Genomic DNA, 14,462 nt, shown 5'->3' on the forward strand with positions numbered 1-14,462 from the left:
TGTTGAATTAGCATTCTTTCAAGATAAGGAATCAGTTTACCCTTTCACTGCTGTGAGCGTACCTGGTACAATCGCATGGTAGGTTGCTGGGAATGCACCTTTTCATTCTCCCTGTAGCGAGCTGTGGACGAAATTTCCCTTTTCCATTCCCTCACACCTTCAACACATTCAGTACAGAGAAAGTCAATTGATGTGGTCCCATCCAAGCCGAGATACGGAGCACGTCAATTGGTATGCTCTGCTAATCGGGCCAGGAGCCCTTTCTCCGCCTCCGTACATGACTAATATCCACTTCCAAGTCTTCCAATCGTGTGTACAGCCTTCAGCAAGCTTCCCTCTTTCAAACCATGTGTGCCGTTTGCAAAAAGCAGAATATGAATGGAAGTTGTGGCGCGGAAACCTCTTGCTATTTTCCTTCCTTATTTTAACGGCTGATTTTGACGACTTTAATGAAAATTGGGCCCGCATTGAATGTGTCAAGGAAGGATCATCTTATCCCCAGAGCATTAGTGAGTCATAATTGTTCCCTGTAGTTTTTTAGATAAGTATCTCTTTTTCTAGGAAGCAATAGAGTTGATTGTCCCCTTAACTTTTCCTCTGCCGGTGACGAGTAGCTTCCCAGAGAGTGAACTGTAGCAAAAGGGATGAAAGCATCAACACATGCAAATGTTCCTAAGTTAAAAATATCTTAAGTTATTTAAGTAAATAAAAAGTTTATTGAGGAGTAAAATTATGAAATTGATGGTATATTGTGCAAGTAGGAACAAAATTGCGGAGATTTGAAATTTTAAAAAGCAGGAACAAAACCAGCTCAGATCTAGTGCTGAATCCATCGCAAGTCATTCACAAGGATAAAAGTCTCGGGAACACTTAACTAAATGCAGGTATCATCTTGGAAAATCATTCATACTATTTCCCACTAACGCCAATGCGGCTGTCAAATAAAATACACCTCCACAAAAAGTTTACTTTTCATACTTCTTTATTTCGATTGTTGCCAATGCAATTTGTACAGCCATTTATAACTTTCACCCTCCATGCACAACCTTATTCCAAAACTTATTCACAAACATTTTATGACATTATAAAATTTTGTTATGGCTTTTGAGTCAATCTTTTAATTCTAAGATTTGTCACTTATCTTATTAATTACCCCACCATAACCTAGGCATGGCACAGTGAGTATTAGAACACCCAATGTGGGATATATTCCCAGCATCCCTTCAAATGTATTTCAGTAGATTGATGACTCGGCATCAATTATTTTTTTCAATGAGTGTTATCCTCTTACTGCAAACAGGAAGAAATGTTTCAAGGTTTAATCATGGAAAATAACAATTATTGTTGATAGGTAGCTGGAATATGAGAATTTGAATATGACTGGTTCTTATTCTAATAACACTGCTTGTATAAAAAATCATCTTTTTGAGCTAATTAATTTATTAAAAATGTGTAAATGCATCATTGACATGTTTTACATAACCATCACATTTCAGCTCTATAAGTACATTTGCATTACGGATTTTTAGTCTGACTACTCCATTTTCTGCAGTTAGACATCATTACTAAAAGGTTTTACAGTTACTCTAAATAACTGAAATGTGTGTATACATAATTCTCCATAACTTCTTCCTCAATGGAAGGGATGAATTAATTATTCTGTATCTTACTCCAAAGAACCAAAATTTTGATTTTACAGATAGTCATGAGTGTCTAAATTATAATTGCCAGTAAAAAGAGTGTGCAGAAGCTGGCTTTAAGGCAGGTACCAGCTTTGGTATATTTAAAAATCATATTTAATCGTTGAGAATACTCTTTAGGCATACCTGACTGCCATTGGAGCAAATCATTTCTCTTTCGATATCTCCGCTGTACTTGTCATCTTGTTAATAAATTAAATATTTTTAATAAATAAGGCTAAGATGATTTAAATTTTAATGGAGAGTAGATATCAAGGAAAGAAATTTTCTCCGTTTTGGGAAAAACGCAACAATTTTGAAAATACTTCTTTCACCCATCCAGTAGGTACCTTGAAATACTATAAACCATTTTCCAGCATATGATTTAAACTTTGATAGATAGTGATGATTTCTGGGCAGAATAGGCTATTTTTTTAGGGAACTCACAACATATATCGTTCTCACTTACGTGCAAATGTAAAATTACCATGAGGAAAATAGAATGCATCCCTACAGAAATTAAAAGTGTGGGTTGTGAATTAAATTATTTGGTACCACAACTTTCCAATTTGAAGATCAAAAAAAGAAATTTACCCCCTGGTGCTGATCATTAAGAGTAGGTTAAAACCAATGCCTGGGATTCTCAAAACTTGCTTTGAGTACACTTCCTTATTCCCCTCCCTTTTCAACTCACCCACCTATTAACAAAGGTGGAACTGAGCCTTCACCTAGCAGCTAAAGCTAATGATTTCTCTTTGAATGTATAAAGATTTTTTTGGCACAGGTTTATAACATTTACCAGGAAGTGAATCAACCCCACTTCCCCATATTCAGGACTTGAAGATGACCTTTACACCAATTCATCATAGTAATATAAATGACATAAAAGAAAAAAATGTGCCCAGCTTTCTAGGCATGACTCACAGAACAAAATGGATGCAAATGAATATAATTAGTTTCATTTTCAAACATACATGTTCAATGGCAAGAACGTAGACTGCCAAAACCAATCAAAGTAACAGCCTTACAGCAAAAATACAATGCATGTCAAATTAATTATCTGATTCATGGTATTAGATCCACTCTTATTTAAAACTTGCATGTGTATTTGCCATCCATATTCCAGAACTGGGGTGCTGGAACATCAACATAAAATGGTGTAATCATGTTTTAAAAAAGTGTTTTCATTCAGTGCTTTCCCATTTTAATCGATAATTGTTAAAAATGGCCTTCAACACACTGATATAACCACGCAATGGGCAGTTTATACATGAAGTATTATTTCTATGTTTTATATGAACATAGTTTCCTCTCATTTCTCCGATGAGCATTTATCCGTGACTGGAAATACATTTTACATAAATACATTTCACATGTTTTCTGTATTTATTTCTATGAATTCCTTATTGACTTTAGCATAAAAATTATGCTAAACATTGGGCATGATTATGAATTTACACATCAGAAATCATTACTTGATTTTTTGAATTTACACTTTATATTAACTTCACAAAATAATAAATTAACCAGTAATAGACATTTAGCACATCATCTTAATCACAAATAATTTTACTTAAACAACAACTACATAACTTTATTTCAGTAATCATCTATCATTCCCTAACAAACATCCACCACATTAATGCTTTCCTTTTTAAAATTATATCTTAAAATACCAACATTTCATAATTATCATTTCCTATATAAGCCTGATGAGCAGTCTATTTATTCGTTAATTTTACAGTTTATCTAAGGCCTCAAGTCCATTGCCATAGAAATAGTGAATGTTCAATGAAGACAGAACTCCATTTACAATTCAATAGCGAAATTAATTTGTGGAGGATCCTAAAATAAATCGTACACCTCCATTGAATAAAAGAAATCAGTTTCCTCAATACAAGGTCAATAAAATTTTAATTCTGGATAAGAATATAATAAAATCAAGTTCACAAATGTGATGGTTCACATTCTAACACCCAATGCCCTTACATTGTAGGTAAACAATAAAATGAATAACATCAAACAGAGAGAGGCTTGAAGCTGAGCCATAAAATATCCTCAAATATAAATTTTGAATTTATTATAACGTGGTGACATTGTCATCATTGATCTTAACTTGCATTAACTGTAAGCAAAGCATAGGAAATTTACGTATTAAAAATCATGAGATGAATAACAGATTATTTCATACAGAGTAGCTTTGAGGAATTTATATCACAATCCTTCTGGAGAGAAGGCAATTCTTGTGAACAGCTCCTGCAACCAGACATATTACTACCTCAGAGGCAAAAACTCCACTTTTCTCTTCCATTCATCTTAAACTCCTTTCATAAATTTCCATGCAGAGCTTACCAATTTCATGTTAAACATACAAATGCTCCAAATGCACCTCCAGGAAGTACCTACTCCTATTATTTATATTTCCAAACTAGTACACTTTATAAGGTAGTATAACCACTATTGTTGAGATACTTTCTCTCACCTGAGGCAAGTAAGGGAGCTGGTGATCTTTTTGTTTAAAAAATTATTAATTCTGGAATAAGCGTAACAAAATTAAATCTATAACGAGTAAAAGCTATAAGTAGTTGGATAAATGTATATTTTAACCTTGATGAGTAATCATTTGCCAAAATAACCAGGTATATTAATTATTATCATAAAAGGAAACAATTGGTGAATTTCTTGAATTATTTTCAGCCTGTTAAATGCCCTCAGCATAATCAATACTTTGATGGAAGACACATAAATAACTACAAATATAGTTAGCAAGTATTTGATCAATCAACTGAGTTCATACCCCTATCCACAGAAGTTTGAGCATTTTAGGCATCTCAAATCTCTGCAATTTACTTAACTATATAGATATAATTTGGCACCAGGAATTTGAGTGAATATAGTTTTCCTCTTAGACCAAGGCTAAAAAATATTTTTATCTTTATTTCTCCCACAGCGTAATATAAAGTTAAATAATTATATCAGGCCTATAAATCGAAACCAGGCACCACAAATCATTATCAAAGAAATGATTAATGACAACACTTATATTATATGAAGTTATTCTCATGAGATAAGTCTTTCGGAAGCCACTGTGACACTCAAAGATTTCACTTTCTTTGATAATACATTATAATGATAAAATCTCGTTCAAACTATGAGATCTTATGGGTAACTAGGTTCCGACCACCAAGCTCTAAATGGTGGATTAATGGAGATGAAATGCGAAGAAAAATAAGCTTCATTGGTGCTGAGAGCTCAGCAGATTCTTTACAATGCAGGTAAAAGGTCAAAAAGATTATAAGTTGCCTGTTAAAAGGGATATTAAAGGTGAAAATGTACAGCTAAACGGGCTTACTTGCAGAATATATTACCAAAATAGACTTTTCAAAATCAACAAAGAACATGAGCCAACATCTCTGCCAATAGCTGATTATTGATATATATTGGAAAACTGACTATCCAAGGTTTGCATAGCATAAAAATCTCAAATTAATTGGTAACAGCTGGTGAAAAAATTGCTATTTTCAGAGACCTATGTCTCTAAATGTGATTGAATAACCATATTGATCACATTGTAATTCTCAGCATAAGGTGATCACTACATTTATACCTGGCATTTTTTCATGCAATAAATTGTTCTTTACAATACAAAGATGAAGATGCTATTGATTTATATAGAGTACCATTGTTAGATATCTAATATCTTATTGCCAATTATATTATCAGGTCTTGAATTAATTCTACTGAGTTATCATTGATGAGTAGGTACGCCACACTCAAAACTGGTGGTGCTATGAAAAATGCAAGAGTGAAATGAATTCTTCCAAAGTTGAAAGCATAGCAAGAGCAAGAGAGGTAGAAAACATGTAGGTTTCTACATGTCTAGTAAATGGCACATGATTGGAAAAACAGTTTTTAATGCATGGTATATTTAATGTAACTGGCATTGATAATATGGTTAGGCAAATGTGTTGTTGGTGCCAAGGTTGATATGACATTGTTTCCATTTTTATATTGATCACTGACAAAACAGTTGTTTGATCGAAACCTTACTTTCTTGAGATGCCAATCTTAAATTTTATGTTCAGTGTCTATCAGACAAATTATGGGAAAAATTGCTTGAAAAAATGAAGACATCAGATGAGATGAGGGATGCCAATACATAATTATGGTGAAAAGTGCTGTTCTTGATGAATGCCAAAGTATACTCCTTTGGAGTCTTCGGTACGTTTTACATTAAATGTATTCTTTTACAAGTGTGCTGTATCCTCAAAAGTTATTGCATATCATATTATTAAGGTTCACACTCAGATTGCACAGCAACTGAAAACTGTGCTGTGCTGCCCATGGTGGAGGGAAATCACATTTTGGTCAAATTTATGGCAAGAAATTCTTAATACAACTCCTTTTTATGATTAATTCAATCTCTGGTGAGCAAATTTACATGAGTGTGTCACCCATCAGAAGTGTTTGAGAGTAGTAGTTTATATTCATGATTCAATTAATTTTGGAAGACAGATATTGAAAATGAAACAGTGAAAATGAGTGCTTGGAAAAGTGAAATGTAACTCATACAAATACTTTAGGGATAAATATTTTTTTAAATTTTAGCACTGGCAATAAAAAAGAAAATGTATGTCTAAATAACTAGTGTGCCATATTATGCATAAGTGCTTTTGAAAGAAAATTGGCATTTCATTAACAAAACTTTTAAAATAATTTTTTGCTTGACTTGTCAAAAATGAAGCTTTTCAAAAATAAAAACTGTTTGATCCAAAATTATATTAGACTAAAAATTTATACGCATGATTTTGTTCAAAATACATGAACTTCATTGCTTTTGAAAAACTGCCATGGGATATTTCCTGCAATGATTAGTTCAATTAGTGATTTAAGATACATTATTGATCTGTCACTCCTACCATTACAATGCTAGTTTATGGCCAGGAAAATCATAGTCATTAATTAAAAAACTCTATGCCGACCCATTAATAAAATTCACTTATCAAGAAAAGTAAGTGAGCCCTATTTCATGAAGGATATTAATGGGTTATTGTGCCGTATTATTGGCAAACTATATGCATAAAACATTAAAAGTGAAGAAATGTGTGCATAGGGCTATCAATTTGCATTTCAAACAGTACTTTGACATTTGCTACCTCATGTGGGAATTAATGAATAAGTTGGCTTAAAGTTTCATTGAGTTAGGACATAATAGTAAGCTAACAATAAACTAAAGTTAATAGAAATATTTCCACTAGTGTTTCACACTGGATTAATGATTTACAATGAACTCATGCTTAACAATAATTTCTAAACTTTCTGGGGTTTAGTTATGCTACGTAAGTTCTTACTGTCTCATGTGCTTCATTCATCACCAGGAAAATCATATCTATCTACATTGCTTAGAAAATACACGTCAACTTCATAATAGATAATATTATCACTACCGTGCATATGAAAGTAAATAAAAATAGAGAGAAACATAGACTCAAAAATTGGGGTAATTCAGTAGAATTAATTATCAATTAAATTCCCTTTCACTTATCTAGCACCTTCATTGATGATGCAAAATTATTTTATTTTGTTTTTCCTTAGAAAAATAGGTCCCTAAATTACAAAGTATAAGGTGGTGTGCAAAAAATCTTATTTTTCAGGTAATTTTTGGCATGAAATACCAAAGGAGCCAAGCGATAAGCGCATAAACAAAAGGAGCACTTCAAGAATCTAAGCTCCTGCTCAATATTTTTTACAGAAAAAGAAACATCAAGTGTTTATGTCATAACTTATTCATTCTATGCCGATGTTTTCCATTTTCAGTGCATTACTTTTTATTTATCATCATCAAACTGATGGATAAGCCCCCCTCCCTCATCAGACTCAGTCTTTTTTTCCATCTTTCTTGTCCTTATCCTTCTTACCCTGCTTTTCCTCCTTCTTCTTCCCTTTCCCACTCTCGCTCCCATCTTCTTTCTTGCTCTTCACCTCGCCTTTCTTCTCCTTCTCCTTGTCACGTGCTGTGCTCGCAGCCGAAGCAGCCTCAGCCGCCACCTCCCCGGCACGCTTCTTCTCCTCCTTCAGTCTCTTTTTCTCCTCCTTGCGTTTCTCTTTCTTACACATTTTCACGGGGGACAGGGATCGGAAATATGAGGAAGAAGAAGACGATGCCGTCGCTTTCTTTGAGCTGCTTGACACTGCACTTACTGATATTGGTGGGGTAGCCTCCAGCTGCGTCACAATCTTTTGCGCACACCTGTGATAAAAAATACCGTCAATCATATCATGAGCCGAAATATTTTATACGCAAAGATGAATGCAGAAAAATATGTATTTACCAATATCTTTGTTTTGATGGAAATTAAGGATATATTGGCCCCCTTTTTTGCTGGTTCCTATTCTGGTTCAGTTCCTGGTAATGGTTTCCAGTTCTAGTTTTTCATAAACTGCCATGCATTTGCAATTTGCAATACTTCATTTTTTCAACTTGCAACACTTCACTGAAGCATTTGCAAAACTTCATTTTTTAAAGCAATCGTGATTTTGAATATGCTATCTTGTAAAATACCAAAAATAATTCATCAACTTATCTTTCATGTGATTTGTTCCATAACAACTGTTTTAAGAATGAAATGTAAATTATGCTTGAGTAAAGTTTTAAAACTTGAGTGGAGTTTTTTTTGCACAAACTATTATCGAGGTGCAAATGTTTTTTGGCTTTGAACCAGATTCTGTGTATAGGCTCAGGAGCTAGTGGAACAGAGTATTGAAGGACTGAACTGAACGATCCCCAGTGAAAATGTATAATTAGCATGCATAACTCTTCAATCACACAGATATTCCATCTAACAGGGCCGTTCATCCTTATTTGATTGAATTCATGGATTCGAGAATTCAATAATAAAGTTAGTTTTTGACACAAAAATAAAGTCCACAATCCTTCACTGAGTTATGAACAAAAAACTGATGACTTTGAAAGACCTGCCTTCTAAGAATTAGTGGCATTATCAGATCTGTAGCCAATTCATGAGATGGCAGTAATTGTAAGTGTATGGGAATATCATGTAGCACTCAAGGCTTTTGGACAGTCACAGCTACTGGTAATAGTAACTTCCCAAACTTCATTGATGAGTTGTTCTTATGCGAGAGTGGGTAGAGGTAAGGTTGGAAAAGAATATTTCGGAGACTATGGTGCTACATGATATGGAAATGTGGACACTGAGAGGGTTGGTTGAGAGGAGACTGATGGAGAAAACATTAGTTTGTATTATTCTGAATGACAATTTACAATAAATCATTTTGTAAGGTCTCTTGTTAACAGATATACATATAGCACAAAAAGTATTCAATTTGTATACTCCCCACCAACTTGGAGCGGAGTTCACCTTTGTCCTTTTGGATTTTGATGAAAAAAGAGTGCAAATGTTGGCTTGCTAAAAAATACCACTCCAAGCATTTTGTGAGAATTGAAAAAAGAATTGAATTGCAGTTATTTTCAATTTCATGATTTTTTGTAATTGTCAAATTTTTGATGTCATCTTTCAAAGGAGTTAACCTAATCAGATGTATGAGTACTTACTTTTGTACTAAATTATTTGATTAACCCGAAAATATAATGGAAATTAGAGGATTGTTTAAACAATCGTTACAATCCCAGTGAGAAATGGGTGGTGGAATCCACGTGGAACCCACCTGGAATCCACGTTGACTCGTGGATATATGGTGGTGGTGGATATTGAGTGGTTGGACCCACGTGGAATCCACGTTGATTTCAAGTGGATTTGTGGTGATTAGCATAAAATGTTAAACAGAATTTCTAATTTGAGGAACTTAACTCTCTGGTGACATTGCCTGATTTATCATCCTGAAACCACACTACTTATGTGAAAATGTATCGCACATTCTATTTTTATATAATTCGTGGAAAGGCAGCCATGAGAGAACATGAAAAATCGTAGACACATATATAGAAGGTTTAGATATAGAGTGGTTGAGGTTTTAATGGTTTTAGGACAGCACCTACTGCTGTTTTAATTTTTCCACCAAGTTTCCACGTGTGTTCCACGTTGATTCCACGACCAAAAACACGTGGTATCCACGTTACATCTCCACGTGGGTTCCACGTGGATTCCACCAACCATTTCTCACTGGGATAACTTTTGGCGTAAACAAATATTCAGCTGGTGCATGAATTGCCATGAGAAAAAACCCTGGACCGGTATTCAAACCACGGACCCCCGGCTCTCTGGGCCACTGCGCAGACCATTTACGCTACCCAGATTCCTGATGTCCTATGTCATTGCATTGCAGTGGCCCGGAAAGCCATTGGTTCAATTCCCGGTCCAGGGGAATTTTTTCTCACGGCACTTCATGAATACTTCACCACCGCTAACCCAGCAGATTTCGATATATTAAATATTCATCAGTAAAACGAGCAATAAAAAATATTTCTATCGCAACTATGAGCAGAGATATTCAGTATAAAATAATTCACTGCACATTATTTCCTGATAAAATTCAAATATGCATAAATCTAAATGCCTCAAATTAAATAATTCTTATTCTTCTAATAAGTTGTCGCCGTGATTTTTCAGTCGTTTTAAAAATAAATACTTGCTTACGAAATTCAATTATTTCCCACTGTTGATAAATAATATTGTTTAAAATAACTTTTGAATAGCATTTTTAGAATTGTGCATTTCAGAAACCGGAAAAAATTATTCCATAATTTAGACTCATTAACATCATTATTGCAAAAGTAAAAGTTAGCAACAACTCATTAATCAGTTTATAAAAATATTGAAGCATTTACAATTTTCTGCTGAGTGATGAGTTGGATCACCCATTATAAATACTTACAATTGGCATATATTGCTAGTCTTCGAAAGTCTATGAATAATGCAATAATTGCTCCATTCTGCGGCATTAACTTTTGGTTGCTAAAGTAAGAAAATTAAGAGGCAAAATCAAGGAAAATGAGTAGTCTCCAATTTGAATTCATCTCCAAATGGACTCCAACCGGTCAACGCAACCAGTGATGCAAATTTTTTCATCTCATAAAATGTCTAAATCCTGAATTCCTAAGTCCAATCCCTAAAGCTTGACCATAATATTCTTAATAGAGCAAATTTGTACTGGTATAAAATAAAAATAACAAAAAGAGAAAATATTAGAATATGCAACTTTATCGACTAACAAGATTTGAATATACTACTAATATGATTTGAATGGTAAAGACCCAATTACTGGCAACACTTCCGGGATTTTTCAAATAATTTAGTATAAAACTAGTCCTCAAACATTTGATTTCTCTCTCTTACACATGAGTATGACTGCAGTTTCTTTAAAAAAATTGTGCGCTGAAAATGTCGTGCTTGCAAAAGAGTGCACGTTTGAATGGCCCGTTATTCAGTTTTTTTTATTCTTACAAAATGCTCTAAGCAGGGCCGGATTTACCCAAAGTTACGCTATAGGCACCGTTCCATTGAGCGCCCCTCCTCACTTGAGCCCCCCCGTCCTCTCCCCGATATTTATGATAAGGCATAGCCACTCGCATGAGGTGACACAAGGCGCCCCTTGGACTGCGACGCCAATACACACGTGCCTATTTGGCTTTACGGTAAATCCGGCCCGGGCTCTATGTGGTATTTTTTGCATGAGGAGGCAGGCATGAGAACCAATTCTCATCAACACCTGAGAGGTCTGTGGTTCACTCCAGTTACAGTTATCGTGGTACGACCAATCTATTATTTACAATTTATAATTTATCAAGGATTTTTTTCGTCAAGCGAGAATTTGAAAAAATCTTGAATCACGAGCGAGATTTGAGCACGTGATCTAGTATTTTTTCCTTATTTAAGATTATTTTCCCCTGGAGTTCTCGTCGCATCTATTTTGACATTGCATTGACATTGTGACGATAATGCACCATTTTTCTGATAACCAGAACGATCACTACAGGACTATTGTTTAAGGAAAGTGAAAACAAAGGAGTACCTACCTAATGCCGCGTCTTTTCTTCGTCAAGCGAGAATTTGACGAAATCTTAAATCTAGAACGAGAATCGAGCACGAAATCCAATATTTTCTTTATTATTGAATATTTTTTCCTCTGAAGTTTTCGCAACATCCATTTTGACAATACAATATCATTCTGAGAATAAAATACCAATTTTCTGATACCCAGAACGACCACTAAAGGACTTGTAAATTCTTCTCGGGATTTCATCCGGGTAATCTCCTCCGCTGACGACGTTTCGATGAAATCCTTTTCCATCGTGATCAGAGCAGAAGGCCTTCATCCACTCCCCTTGCTGGGCCGCCCGCATTGCCGGACATTGTAGAACCACAATTGAAAATTTTTTATATCATAAAATGGCACTGTGTGTATTGTATAAACGGTATTATCCAACGATTTGATGGATAGGGTTTTCTCATTAATAGGAAAATCCTCCAAAATCGTTGACAAATTAATGGCTGATGCCGGGTTTCGCTAGTTAGTGGGCCCTTTCCGCTTCAATTGCGGTAAGGTGTTTAGCCCGTCCCTTCCCTTCCAACCCTATCCCTACCCCAGTGGCGTCGTCGGGCTCCTATCGCGGCGCCGCCTCTTTCCTTTTTCCTCCCCATGTCCACTCCCCTCCCCGGGTGATCGGGCGTGTCAGTCGAATTACTGGGTCCCGGCCCCGGTGTGTTGTATCCTTCAGAGGACCCACCTAGGAGTCCTGATCCCTCTGTATAAATGGTATAGTCAGGTGACTTGGTCACTTTTTTATCATGATAAAATTTAAGGTAGGTCTAGCTATCTTTTGCGACCCCCTTATTTTTTTCTGTATCCGTCACTAGATGGATATTTAGGAGATTACCCCGATGAAATCCCGAGAAGAATCAACGGTAACTATTCGCCGGGAAATGGTGAAGTCCTACACTAAAGGACTAATTTTACGGAAAGTGAAAACAAATGAGTACCTGATGCGTGTGGACGCTGACGTCGCTTTGTCCCTCGACGCTCTCTCTTTGCTTGCTCTGTAGTCCCTCTGGAATTCCTTGATTGGCGGGAGGCGCGGCGGGGCCGACGTGGTGGCCGTTGATTGGCTCGCGGGCACGCGCTTCCCGTTCACGGTGAGCGGAGACGCGGACCGCTCCTTGCTCGTCGTCCCTTGTGACGTCGACGCTCCGCTCGTCCCGGCCGAACTGATCCGAGGCTCCTTTATCTCTTGAACCCTTAGCTGCAATTTCAAAGGAAATCGCGCAATTTTATGCTCCATTTCAATCGCATTATTCTCTTCAAAGGGGGAATTGGGTCATAAAGTGTTCGTGGGAACTCAGTTTTCTGGAAAACAAATATACAAATATGAATTTTCGGAATACAAATCCCTATTCTAGCGTATTATTATTCTTTAGGGTTCTGCGAGCATGGATTTCTTTAGCCGAAAGAGAATTTGAAAAAAAATCTTGTATCTCGAGTGAGGTTCGAGAATGAAATCCAATCCTTTGCCTACTATCAACCTAAAAAGCTAATCAATGTAAAAAAAACCATGTATCTAAAATGAGGTTCGATCATGAGATTCAATACTTTCTTCCCCATTTAAGATTTTGTTTCCCTGGTGTTCTCGTCCCATCTTTTTCTTAATAAAATATTATCCTATTCATGCCAAAATTTTGGCATTTATAAATGTTAACGTCAGGACATTGACACATAAGTTGAAGAAATAGCGTTTATGATTTGATGTTAAAAACAGTAAAGGGTAAATAATATATATTAGAGTGTATCAATCGCCATCAGAAATACAAAGTATACAATGTTACAAGGATTAATAAATATAGATAAAAATTAGTATATACAGATATAATATCCAAGAATTTATTATATTAAATAAATGCTTAAGATTAAAAATGTAAGGTAAAAATAGAGTGAGCAAGTTTTTACGGGAGTAATGAACATTGGACGTGGGAGTGGAATATTGGAAGGGAATATTGTTTGAATGGCAATTAATCTTCAAAGCAGGGTCCGTGATGTCAAAAATATCCAATCCTTTGCACACGAGTATTTTTTTAAGAGCATATAATGTAAACTAATCCATTTTAGGCTGTATTTTATAATTTGTGCAATGTTCCCTGGTAAGCAACATAATATACGTTAGGTAAAAGGGTTAAGTGTAAAATGTTAACGGTTTCTGGAGACTGTGGCAAGAATCTTGAAGTGTATCATTCTGCGATTATTCGGAAAAATGTTTTCCATGTTAAAATGGTGTTGGATTTATGATCATTGGTGACTACCCAAACAGCTCAAATATGGAAAAATTGAGAAAATCGGCCTCCCCAAAAAAATAAGTGAATCGCGGATTGCCTACCTCTCCGGCGTGCGCTGACGATATCCGGTCATGCATACAAAAAAAACATCAGATTAACTTTCAGCGTCGTCCGCGGATTTTTTAATACTCTTCAGAAATGTTTTGAAAACACTCTTATAAAACCCTGATGAGAATTACTGGACAGATATATTTTTGAATGGGAGTTTTATTGTATTTTATGATAAAAGTCGCGTAAAATTTACGCCCGGGGTTTTGAAACGCAGTAATATCCCGAAACCAACAAAGCTCTCTGAAATCCCGTCAAAATAAAGAAAAAGTAACATAATAAAGGATGATGCCATTTTCCAACCCATAAGAATATTCCAGTAGCGTCAGCAGCTGCGTAATCGGTAAGATTCTTTAGAGAAGTGAAAACCACTGTTCGCTAGGAAGTATTTTCTTGTTTGCATGCCTTAATCTAAGCAACAATGAATACAGGC

General features: G+C 35.5%; 1 protein-coding gene across 1 annotated transcript in view; it reads right to left on the minus strand.

The window, feature by feature from the left end:
• Positions 1–964: 964 nt before the first annotated feature.
• The window catches only part of LOC124170786, a 140,840-nt gene continuing 127,342 nt past the window's right edge, over positions 965–14,462 (minus strand). Inside the window, exons 6-7 of the mRNA XM_046549748.1 lie at positions 12,638–12,897; positions 965–7,929 (exon numbers count right to left, since the gene is read on the minus strand). Coding sequence (XP_046405704.1) covers positions 7,557–7,929; positions 12,638–12,897 — 633 coding nt within the window. The 3' untranslated portion in view covers positions 965–7,556. The remainder of the gene's footprint in view (positions 7,930–12,637; positions 12,898–14,462) is intronic.

This window comes from Ischnura elegans, chromosome X (genome assembly GCF_921293095.1).
Source record: "Ischnura elegans chromosome X, ioIscEleg1.1, whole genome shotgun sequence".
In the NCBI taxonomy this organism is placed as follows: domain Eukaryota; kingdom Metazoa; phylum Arthropoda; class Insecta; order Odonata; family Coenagrionidae; genus Ischnura; species Ischnura elegans.